This window comes from Heterodontus francisci, chromosome 36 (assembly GCF_036365525.1).
Source record: "Heterodontus francisci isolate sHetFra1 chromosome 36, sHetFra1.hap1, whole genome shotgun sequence".
Lineage (NCBI taxonomy): Eukaryota > Metazoa > Chordata > Chondrichthyes > Heterodontiformes > Heterodontidae > Heterodontus > Heterodontus francisci.
Genome location: NC_090406.1, coordinates 4,549,852 through 4,562,529, shown reverse-complemented (window position 1 = coordinate 4,562,529; position 12,678 = coordinate 4,549,852). Strand labels below are relative to the sequence as shown.

Sequence of the window (12,678 nt, the reverse complement as noted above, 5' to 3'; positions counted from 1 at the left end):
GAAGCCATCGACAGAGCAGCTCTCTCTCTCTCTCTCTCTCTTCTCAACAAAGATCCAGAGAAGCCCTGGCTGCAACTAGTAAAGCCTCCAGCCTATAGACCACCACCACCACCAACAACGAGGGGATAAGGATCAAACCCCCTCTTCTGTCTTCCAGAGCCTGAGAAGCAAGCCCGCAACCATGGTTCTTCTGCAATTCCACTGGAGGAACAGGAGCAGGCGCTCATTGAGGTGGTCAGTTCAATCACTGTGTTAAAAAAAGGAAAAACCCTGTTGTGGTCAAACCAGAGAAGGGGCGAAAGGTGAGCCTGAGACCCCCTCCTCACCTGGCCGTAACAAGTGTAAACAATCAGAGACTCTACCCACCCATTCAGTTTTCCTCCACAGAACCATTTACATTTTACACTATAATCCAAGCCCACTCCCCCTCATCAGTGACACCCTGTTCATTCCCCCCAGAGCCAAACACTTACCTGGATCTTGGGATATATCACCGGGTCCAACAGGTAAGGCTCCTGATCATAAATGTAGGTGTCACAGGAATCGAAGTGACATTCAAGGGCAACCTAAATCAGACAATCACAGATCACAACCGAGTGCCGACTGCACCAAATGTACTCAAGTAGGGGTAATTTTAACCGAACTGTGCAGGAAATCCATGGGATCGAGTTTGACATTCCGCCCAATATCGCTGTCTGTTGACTTCAATGGAATGTGATATCAGGCGGGGTGTAAAACCAACGTCCCCCCCATCTCGTCAGTTTCCCATTGGTGGAAGTGGTTAAAAAGCTCCCACAATCTGTCAGAAAACGGGGCGAATTAGCCAATGAGTGATATAAACAGAGTAACCCTGCACAATCTCCAGATTGTACACAATGGAGTGTATTTTTACAATTAAAACGCCCCCTACCCACCCTCATTTACTCTCTTCCTGAGGATGCAAATCTTCCTTGAGTGATAATTCCTCACATGTCCGTCTAGGCAGTGAGTCCAGCAAGGCTATTGAACTCTGAGGGCATCACTTCCACACCAACATCCACTTCTCTGGAAGAGTCACTGGATAGTGATTAGCAATACAAAGCTTGAGCTGACTTTCTCTTACTCATTCAGGAACACAGAGACCTGCTGAGCTGAGAACGAGCCCTTCTGGCCAGTGTGTCTCTGTTACAAATAGTTTTTCAAAATGAGTCACTGTCAGAACCAAGGTAAATATTTCATTGCAGAATAAATCAAAAGTACAGAGATATATGAAAATGCGGACACAAAGTGCAGTGCACAAAGCTAGTCGTAAAAATGAAGTTGTAGCAGATTCTCACAGCTTCAGGACATATTAATGACCAGTTAATCTGTTTTTGATGGTGGTGGTTCAGGGAGGAGTGTCGACCAGGACACCAGCAGAATGACCCTTGTTCTTTCAGTAAAACCATGGGATCTTTAACATCCACTGGAGAGGGCTGATGGGACTTCGCTGAATGTTCCATCTGAAAAACGGCACCTCCAACAGTGCAGCATTCCCTCAGTACTGCCTCTGCGACAGTGCAGCACTCCATCAGAACTGACCCTCCGACAGTGCAGAACTCCCTCAGAACTGACCCTCCGACAGTGCAGCACTCCCTCAGTACTGACCGGCCGACAGTGCCGAACTCCCTCTGTACTGACACTCCGACAGTGCAGCACTCCCTCAGTACTGACCGGCCGACAGTGCCGAACTCCCTCTGTACTGACACTCCGACAGTGCAGCACTCCCTCATTACTAACCCTCCGACAGTGCAGCACTCCCTCAGTACTGCCTCTCTGACAGTACAGAACTCCCACAGTACTGACCCTCCGACAGTGCAGCACTCCCTCAGTACTGCCTCTCCGACAGTAAGAACTCTCTCAGTATTGCCTCTCTGACAGTACAGAACACCCTCAATACTGACCCTCCGACAGTGCAGAACTCCGTTAGTAGTGACCCTCCGACAGTGCAGCACTCCCTCAGTACTGCCTCTCCACCAGTGCAGAACTCCCTCAGTATTGCCTCTCTGACAGTACAGAACTCCCTCAGTACTGACCCTCCGACAGTGCAGCATTCCTGAATACTGCCTCTCCGACAGTGCAGCACTCCCTCAGTACTGACCCTCCGACAGTAAGAACTCTCTCAGTACTGACCCTCCAACAGTGCAGAACTCCCTCAGTACTGACCCTCCGACAGTGCAGCATTCCTGAATACTGCCTCTCCGACAGTGCAGCACTCCCTCAGTACTGACCCTCCGACAGTAAGAACTCTCTCAGTACTGACCCTCCAACAGTGCAGAACTCCCTCAGTACTGACCCTCTGACAGTACAGAACTCCCTCAGTACTGCCCCTCCGACAGTGCAGAACTCCCTCAGTACTGCCCCTCCGACAGTGCAGAACTCCCTCAGTACTGACCCTCCGACAGTGCAGAACTCCCTCAGTACTGCCCCTCCGACAGTACAGAACTCCCTCAGTACTGCCCCTCCAACAGTGCAGAACTCCCTCAGTACTGCCCCTCCGACAGTGCAGAACTCCCTCAGTACTGACCCTCTGACAGTGCAGCGCTCCCTCAGTACTGCCCCTCCGACAGTGCAGAACTCCCTCAGTACTGACCCTCCGACAGTGCAGAACTCCCTCAGTACTGGCCCTCCGACAATGCAGAACTCCCTCAGTACTGCCCCTCCGACAGTACAGCACTCCCTCAGTACTGCCCCTCCAACAGTGCAGAACTCCCTCAGTACTGGCCCTCCGACAGTGCAGAACTCCCTCAGTACTGGCCCTCCGACAATGCAGAACTCCCTCAGTACTGCCCCTCCGACAGTGCAGAACTCCCTCAGTACTGCCCCTCCGACAGTGCAGAACTCCCTCAGTACTCCCCCTCCAACAGTGCAGAACTCCCTCAGAACTGCCCCTCCAACAGTGCAGAACTCCCTCAGTACTGCCCCTCCGACAGTGCAGATCTCCCTCAGTACTGCCCCTCCGACAGTGCAGAACTCCCTCAGTACTGCCCCTCCAACAGTGCAGAACTCCCTCAGTACTGGCCCTCCAACAGTGCAGAACTCCCTCAGTACTGGCCCTCCGACAATGCAGAACTCCCTCAGTACTGCCCCTCCGACAATGCAGAACTCCCTCAGTACTGCCCCTCCGACAGTGCAGAACTCCCTCAGTACTGCCCCTCCGACAGTGCAGAACTCCCTCAGTACTCCCCCTCCAACAGTGCAGAACTCCCTCAGTACTGACCCTCCGACAGTGCAGAACTCCCTCAGTACTGACCCTCCGACAGTGCAGAACTCCCTCAGTACTGCCCCTCCGACAGTGCAGAACTCCCTCAGTACTGACCCTCCGACAGTGCAGAACTCCCTCAGTACTGGCCCTCCGACAATGCAGAACTCCCTCAGTACTGACCCTCCGACAGTACAGCACTCCCTCAGTACTGCCCCTCCAACAGTGCAGAACTCCCTCAGTACTGCCGCTCCAACAGGGCAGAACTCCCTCAGTACTGACCCTCTGACAGTGCAGAACTCCCTCAGTACTGACCCTCCGACAGTGCAGAACTCCCTCAGTACTGGCCCTCCGACAATGCAGAACTCCCTCAGTACTGCCCCTCCGACAGTGCAGAACTCCCTCAGTACTGCCCCTCCGACACTGCTGAACTCCCTCAGTACCGCCCCTCCGACAGTACAGCCCTCCCTCAGTACTGCCCCTCCGAAAGTGCAGAGCCCCCTCAGTACTGGCCCTCCAACAGTGCAGAACTCCCTCAGTACTGCCCCTCCGACAGTACAGCACTCCCTCAGTACTGCCCCTCTGACAGTGCAGATCTCCCTCAGTACTGCCCCTCTGACAGTGCAGAACACCCTCAGTACTGCCCCTCCGACAGTGCAGAACTCCCTCAGTACTGCCCCTCCAACAGTGCAGAACTCCCTCAGAACTGCCCCTCCAACAGTGCAGAACTCCCTCAGTACTGCCCCTCTGAGTGCAGAACTCCCTCAGTACTCCCCCTCCAACAGTGCAGAACTCCCTCAGTACTGCCCCTCCAACAGGGCAGAACTCCCTCAGTACTCCCCCTCCAACAGTGCAGAACTCCCTCAGTACTGACCCTCTGACAGTGCAGAACTCCCTCAGTACTCCCCCTCCAACAGTGCAGAACTCCCTCAGTACTGCCCTTCCAACAGGGCAGAACTCTCTCAGTACTCCCCCTCCAACAGTGCATAACTCCCTCAGTACTGACCCTCCGACAGTGCAGAACTCCCTCAGTACTGACCCTCTGACAGTGCAGAACTCCCTCTGTACTGACCCTCCGACAGTACAGCACTCCCTCAGTACTGCCCCCCTGACAGTGCAGAACTCCCTCAGTACTGCCCCTCCGACAGTGCAGAACTCCCTCAGTACTGACCCTCTGACAGTGCTGCACTCCCTCAGTACTGACCCTCTGACAGTGCAGCATTCCTCAATATTGCCTCTCCGACTGTGCAGCACTCCCTCAGTACTGACCCTCCGACAGTGCAGAACTCCCTCAGTACTGCCCCTCCGACAGTGCAGAACTCCCTCAGTACTGCCCCTCCGACAGTGCAGAACTCCCTCAGTACTGCCCCTCCGACGGTGCTGCACTCCCTCAGTACTGCCCCTCCGACAGTGCAGAACTCCCTCAGTACTGCCCCTCCGACAGTGCAGAACTCCCTCAGTACTGACCCTCCGACAGTGCAGCATTCCTGAATACTGCCTCTCCGACAGTGCAGCACTCCCTCAGTACTGACCCTCCGACAGTAAGAACTCTCAGTACTGACCCTCCAACAGTGCAGAACTCCCTCAGTACTGACCCTCTGACAGTACAGAACTCCCTCAGTACTGCCCCTCCGACAGTGCAGAACTCCCTCAGTACTGCCCCTCCGACATTGCAGAACTCCCTCAGTACTGCCCCTCCGACAGTGCAGAACTCCCTCAGCACTGACCCTCCGACAGTGCAGAACTCTCTCAGTACTGCCCCTCCGACAGTACAGAACTCCCTCAGTACTGCCCCTCTGACAGTGCAGAACTCCCTCAGTACTGCCCCTCCGACAGTGCAGAACTCCCTCAGTACTGACCCTCTGACAGTGCAGCGCTCCCTCAGTACTGCCCCTCCGACAGTGCAGAACTCCCTCAGTACTGACCCTCCGACAGTGCAGAACTCCCTCAGTACTGGCCCTCCGACAATGCAGAACTCCCTCAGTACTGCCCCTCCGACAGTACAGCACTCCCTCAGTACTGCCCCTCTGACAGTGCAGATCTCCCTCAGTACTGCCCCCCCGACAGTGCAGAACTCCCTCAGTACTGCCCCTCCAACAGTGCAGAACTCCCTCAGTACTGGCCCTCCGACAGTGCAGAACTCCCTCAGTACTGGCCCTCCGACAATGCAGAACTCCCTCAGTACTGACCCTCTGACAGTGCTGCACTCCCTCAGTACTGACCCTCTGACAGTGCAGCATTCCTCAGTACTGACCCTCTGACAGTGCTGCACTCCCTCAGTACTGACCCTCTGACAGTGCAGCACTCCCTCAGTACTGACCCTCTGACAGTGCAGCATTCCTCAATATTGCCTCTCCGACTGTGCAGCACTCCCTCAGTACTGACCCTCCGACAGTGCAGAACTCCCTCAGTACTGCCCCTCCGACAGTGCAGAACTCCCTCAGTACTGCCCCTCCGACAGTGCAGAACTCCCTCAGTACTGCCCCTCCGACGGTGCTGCACTCCCTCAGTACTGCCCCTCCGACAGTGCAGAACTCCCTCAGTACTGCCCCTCCGACAGTGCAGAACTCCCTCAGTACTGACCCTCCGACAGTGCAGCATTCCTGAATACTGCCTCTCCGACAGTGCAGCACTCCCTCAGTACTGACCCTCCGACAGTAAGAACTCTCAGTACTGACCCTCCAACAGTGCAGAACTCCCTCAGTACTGACCCTCCAACAGTGCAGAACTCCCTCAGTACTGACCCTCTGACAGTGCAGCGCTCCCTCAGTACTGCCCCTCCGACAGTGCAGAACTCCCTCAGTACTGCCCCTCCGACAGTGCAGAACTCCCTCAGTACTGACCCTCTGACAGTGCAGCGCTCCCTCAGTACTGCCCCTCCGACAGTGCAGAACTCCCTCAGTACTGACCCTCCGACAGTGCAGAACTCCCTCAGTACTGCCCCTCCGACAGTGCAGCGCTCCCTCAGTACTGCCCCTCCGACAGTGCAGAACTCCCTCAGTACTGCCCCTCCGACAGTACAGCACTCCCTCAGTACTGCCCCTCTGACAGTGCAGATCTCCCTCAGTACTGCCCCCCCGACAGTGCAGAACTCCCTCAGTACTGCCCCTCCGACAGTACAGCACTCCCTCAGTACTGCCCCTCTGACAGTGCAGATCTCCCTCAGTACTGCCCCCCCGACAGTGCAGAACTCCCTCAGTACTGCCCCTCCAACAGTGCAGAACTCCCTCAGTACTGACCCTCCGACAGTGCAGAACTCCCTCAGTACTGGCCCTCCGACAATGCAGAACTCCCTCAGTACTGCCCCTCCGACAATGCAGAACTCCCTCAGTACTGCCCCTCCGACAGTGCAGAACTCCCTCAGTACTGCCCCTCCGACAGTACAGCACTCCCTCAGTACTGCCCCTCTGACAGTGCAGATCTCCCTCAGTACTGCCCCCCCCGACAGTGCAGAACTCCCTCAGTACTGCCCCTCCAACAGTGCAGAACTCCCTCAGTACTGACCCTCCGACAGTGCAGAACTCCCTCAGTACTGGCCCTCCGACAATGCAGAACTCCCTCAGTACTGCCCCTCCGACAATGCAGAACTCCCTCAGTACTGCCCCTCCGACAGTGCAGAACTCCCTCAGTACTGCCCCTCCGACAGTACAGCACTCCCTCAGTACTGCCCCTCTGACAGTGCAGATCTCCCTCAGTACTGCCCCCCCGACAGTGCAGAACTCCCTCAGTACTGCCCCTCCAACAGTGCAGAACTCCCTCAGTACTGACCCTCCGACAGTGCAGAACTCCCTCAGTACTGGCCCTCCGACAATGCAGAACTCCCTCAGTACTGCCCCTCCGACAATGCAGAACTCCCTCAGTACTGCCCCTCCGACAGTGCAGAACTCCCTCAGTACTGCCCCTCCGACAGTGCAGAACTCCCTCAGTACTCCCCCTCCAACAGTGCAGAACTCCCTCAGTACTGACCCTCTGACAGTGCAGAACTCCCTCAGTAGTGACCCTCTGACAGTGCAGCGCTCCCTCAGTACTGCCCCTCCGACAGTGCAGAACTCCCTCAGTACTGACCCTCCGACAGTGCAGAACTCCCTCAGTACTGGCCCTCCGACAATGGAGAACTCCCTCAGTACTGCCCCTCCGACAGTACAGCACTCCCTCAGTACTGCCCCTCTGACAGTGCAGATCTCCCTCAGTACTGCCCCTCCGACAGTGCAGAACTCCCTCAGTACTGCCCCTCTGACAGTGCAGAACTCCCTCAGAACTGCCCCTCCAACAGTGCAGAACTCCCTCAGTACTGCCGCTCCAACAGGGCAGAACTCCCTCAGTACTCCCCCTCCAACAGTGCAGAACTCCCTCAGTACTGACCCTCTGACAGTGCAGAACTCCCTCAGTAGTGACCCTCTGACAGTGCAGAACTCCCTCAGTACTGACCCTCCGACAGTGCAGAACTCCCTCAGTACTGGCCCGCCGACAATGCAGAACTCCCTCAGTACTGCCCCTCCGACAGTGCAGAACTCCCTCAGTACTGCCCCTCCGACACTGCTGAACTCCCTCAGTACTGCCCCTCCGACAGTACAGCCCTCCCTCAGTACTGCCCCTCCGAAGGTGCAGAGCCCCCTCAGTACTGGCCCTCCAACAGTGCAGAACTCCCTCAGTACTGCCCCTCCGACAGTACAGCACTCCCTCAGTACTGCCCCTCTGACAGTGCAGATCTCCCTCAGTACTGCCCCTCTGACAGTGCAGAACACCCTCAGTACTGCCCCTCCGACAGTGCAGAACTCCCTCAGTACTGCCTCTCCAACAGTGCAGAACTCCCTCAGTACTGCCCCTCCAACAGTGCAGAACTCCCTCAGAACTGCCCGTCCAACAGTGCAGAACTCCCTCAGTACTGCCCCTCTGACAGTGCAGAACTCCCTCAGTACTCCTCCTCCAACAGTGCAGAACTCCCTCAGTACTGCCCCTCCAACAGGGCAGAACTCCCTCAGTACTCCCCCTCCAACAGTGCAGAACTCCCTCAGTACTGACCCTCTGACAGTGCAGAACTCCCTCAGTAGTGACCCTCTGAGTGCAGCGCTCCCTCAGTACTGCCCCTCCGACAGTGCAGAACTCCCTCAGTACTGACCCTCTGACAGTGCAGCATTCCTCAATACTGCCTCTCCGACTGTGCAGCACTCCCTCAGTACTGACCCTCCGACAGTGCAGAACTCCCTCAGTACTGCCCCTCCGACAGTGCAGAACTCCCTCAGTACTCCCCCTCCAACAGGGCAGAACTCCCTCAGTACTCCCCCTCCAACAGTGCAGAACTCCCTCAGTACTGACCCTCTGACAGTGCAGAACTCCCTCAGTAGTGACCCTCTGAGTGCAGCGCTCCCTCAGTACTGCCCCTCCGACAGTGCAGAACTCCCTCAGAACTGCCCCTCCAACAGTGCAGAACTCCCTCAGTACTGCCCCTCTGACAGTGCAGAACTCCCTCAGTACTCCCCCTCCAACAGTGCAGAACTCCCTCAGTACTGCCCCTCCAACAGGGCAGAACTCCCTCAGTACTGACCCTCTGACAGTGCAGAACTCCCTCAGTAGTGACCCTCTGAGTGCAGCGCTCCCTCAGTACTGCCCCTCCGACAGTGCAGAACTCCCTCAGTACTGACCCTCTGACAGTGCAGCATTCCTCAATACTGCCTCTCCGACTGTGCAGCACTCCCTCAGTACTGACCCTCCGACAGTGCAGAACTCCCTCAGTACTGCTCCTCGGACAGTTCAGAACTCCCTCAATACTGACCCTCCGACAGTGCAGAACTCCCTCAGTACTGCCCCTCCGACAGTGCAGCACTCCCTCTGTACTGACCCTCCGACGGTGCTGCACTCCCTCAGTACTGCCCCTCCGACAGTACAGCACTCCCTCAGTACTGCCCCCCTGACAGTGCAGAACTCCCTCAGTACTGCCCCTCCGACAGTGCAGAACTCCCTCAGTACTGACCCTCTGACAGTGCTGCACTCCCTCAGTACTGACCCTCTGACAGTGCAGCATTCCTCAATACTGCCTCTCCGACTGTGCAGCACTCCCTCAGTACTGACCCTCCGACAGTGCAGAACTCCCTCAGTACTGCTCCTCGGACAGTTCAGAACTCCCTCAATACTGACCCTCCGACAGTGCAGAACTCCCTCAGTACTGCCCCTCCGACAGTGCAGAACTCCCTCAGTACTGCCCCTCCGACAGTGCAGAACTCCCTCAGTACTGCCCCTCCGACAGTGCAGAACTCCCTCAGTACTGCCCCTCCGACAGTGCAGAACTCCCTCAGTACTGCCCCTCCGACAGTGCAGAACTCCCTCAGTACTGCCCCTCCGACGGTGCTGCACTCCCTCAGTACTGCCCCTCCGACAGTACAGCACTCCCTCAGTCCTACCCCTCTGACAGTGCAGAACACCCTCAGTACTGCTCCTCCGACAGTGCAGAACTCCCTCAGTACTGCCCCTCCAACAGTGCAGAACTCACTCAGTACTGACCCTCTGACAGTGTAGAACTCCCTCAGTACTGCCCCTCCGATAGTGCAGAACTCCCTCAGTACTGCCCCTCCGATAGTGCAGAACTCCCTCAGTACTGACCCTCCGACAGTGCAGAACTCCCTCAGTACTGCCCCTCCAACAGTGCAGAACTCACTCAGTACTGACCCTCTGACAGTGCAGAACTCCCTCAGTACTGCCCCTCCGATAGTGCAGAACTCCCTCAGTACTGCCCCTCCGACAGTGCAGAACTCCCTCAGTACTGACCCTCCGACAGTACAGCACTCCCTCAATACTGACCCTCTGGGAGTACTTGCTTCGAATATTTGCTCAAGTGTCTGCAGTGGGACTTGAACCCACGACATTTTGATGAGAGTTGTGAGTGCTACCCACTGAGACATGGCCAACTCCGGAGTTGGAAGGACAGTGTGTTCGGTGACTGTCCTGACGTTTCCCTGCAGGAGCTGTATGTACTCACAACCCCAACATGCCTTGATAAACTGAAACAAGCAGTTATCTTTGAGAGGAAGCTGAGTTTGGAAGGGGTGAAATAAACCGTTTCCTTCCAGCTCGCCAAAAAAACCTGCTCACAAACCTTCCAATGATCAATACTTACACAGCTCCTGAACAGTGTGTAACCAGCAGCAAACAGCAGATAAACCACGAAGCACATATCCAGAGGCCGTTTGTACAACCACTTCCTCTGTTCCTTGGCAATCTGATGGAATGGCAATGGCACAGCCAAAAATAAATAGCTGATTCAGGTTAACAAATGATCGCTATCAATCATTTATATCATACTGGTACTAATCAGAATCAGTAACAAAATAAAACCTGCTAATCATTGACTAAGAATAAGACAATGGTTCATAGATCAATAAGTATCTAACTAATAAATTATAACTAATAGCCACTGGCAGTTCATAACCAAAGAAATATTCACTAATAAGTCGTCATTACAAATACTCAATGCATTATAATCCTGAATACATACAGAGTAACACTCCCTCTACACTGTCCCCAACAAATACTCCCAGGACAGGTACAGTACGGGGTTAGATACAGAGTAAAGCTCCCTCTATACTGTCCCCATCAAACACTCCCAGGACAGGTACAGCACAGGGTTAGATACAGGGTAAAGCAAAAACAAAAGAAAGAGAAAAAAAGAAAAAAAACGGGATTAGGTACAGAGTAAAGCAAAAAAAAAAGAAAGGAAAAAAAAGAAGAAAAAATGGGGTTAGATACAGAGTAAAGCAAAAAAAAAGAAAGAAAAAAAAAATGAAAAAAAAATGGGGTTAGATACAGTGGAAAGCTCCCTCTGCACTGTCCACATCAAACACTCCCAGGACAGGAACAGCACAGGGTTAGATACAGAGGAAAGCAAAAAAAGAAAGGAAAAAAAAGAAAAAAAAAGGAGTTAGATACAGAGTAAAGCAAAAACAAAAGAAAGAAAAAAAAAAAGGGTTAGATACAGAGTAAAGCAAAAACAAATGAAAGAAAAAAAAATGAAAAAAAAATGGGGTTAGATACAGAGTGAAGCAAAAACAAAAGAAAGAAAAAAAAAGAAAAAAAGGGGTTAGATACAGAGTACAGCAAAAAAAAAGAAAGAAAAAAATGGGGGAAAAAACGGGGTTAGATACAGAGTAAAGCAAAAAAAAAGAAAAAGAAAAAAAGAAAAAAAGAAAAAAAAGGGGTTAGATACAGAGTGAAGCAAAAAAAAAGAAAAAAAACGAAAAAAGAAATGGGGTTAAATACAGAGTAAAGCAAAAAAAAAGAAAGAGAAAAAAAGAAAAAAAAAGGGGTTAGATACAGAGTAAAGCAAAAAAAAGACAGAAAAAAAAGAAAAAAAAACGGGGTTAGATACAGAGTAAAGCAAAAAAAAAGAAAGAAAAAAAAAAAGAAAAAATAAATGGGGTTAGATACAGTGGAAAGCTCCCTCTGCACTGTCCACATCAAACACCCACAGGACAGGAACAGCACAGGGTTAGATACAGAGTAAAGCAAAAAAAAGGAAGAGAAAAAAGAAAGAAAAACGGGGTTAGATACAGAGTAAAGCAAAAAAAAGAAAGAAAAAAAACGGGGGTAGATACAGAGTAAAGCAAAAAAAAGAAAGAAAAAAAAGGGAAAAAAAAGGGTTAGATACAGAGTAAAGCAAAAAAAAAGAAAGAAAAAAAATTGAAAAAATAAATGGGGTTAGATACAGTGGAAAGCTCCCTCTGCACTGTCCACATCAAACACTCCCAGGACAGGAACAGCACAGGGTTAGATACAGAGTAAAGCAAAAAAAAGAATGAAAGAAAAAAGAAAAAAAAACGGGGTTAGATACAGAGTAAAGCAAAAAAAAGCAAAAAAAAGAAAAAAAATGGGGTTAGATACAGAGTGAAGCAAAAAAAAAGCAAAAAAAAGAAAAAAAAATCGGGTCAGATACAGAGTGAAGCAAAAAAAAGCAAGAAAGAAAACAGGGGAAAAAACGGGGTTATATACAGAGTAAAGCAAAAAAAAAGAAAAAAAAATGAAAAAATAAATGGGGTTAGATACAGAGTAAAGCAAAAAAAAGAAAGAAAAAAAACGGGGGTAGATACAGAGTAAAGCAAAAAAAAGAAAGAAAAAAAAGGGAAAAAAAAGGGTTAGATACAGAGTAAAGCAAAAAAAAAGAAAGAAAAAAAATTGAAAAAATAAATGGGGTTAGATACAGTGGAAAGCTCCCTCTGCACTGTCCACATCAAACACTCCCAGGACAGGAACAGCACAGGGTTAGATACAGAGTAAAGCAAAAAAAAGAATGAAAGAAAAAAGAAAAAAAAACGGGGTTAGATACAGAGTAAAGCAAAAAAAAGCAAAAAAAAGAAAAAAAATGGGGTTAGATACAGAGTGAAGCAAAAAAAAAGCAAAAAAAAGAAAAAAAAATCGGGTCAGATACAGAGTGAAGCAAAAAAAAGCAAGAAAGAAAACAGGGGAAAAAA

General features: G+C 51.8%; 1 protein-coding gene across 1 annotated transcript in view; it reads right to left on the bottom strand.

Annotated features, from left to right (window-relative positions):
* The window catches only part of tm6sf2b (transmembrane 6 superfamily member 2b), an 83,994-nt gene that overhangs the window by 8,778 nt on the left and 62,538 nt on the right, over window positions 1-12,678 (bottom strand). Inside the window, exons 7-8 of the mRNA XM_068015999.1 lie at window positions 10,332-10,433; window positions 474-566 (exon numbers count right to left, since the gene is read on the bottom strand). Of these exons, the coding sequence (XP_067872100.1) occupies window positions 474-566; window positions 10,332-10,433 (195 nt within the window). The remainder of the gene's footprint in view (window positions 1-473; window positions 567-10,331; window positions 10,434-12,678) is intronic.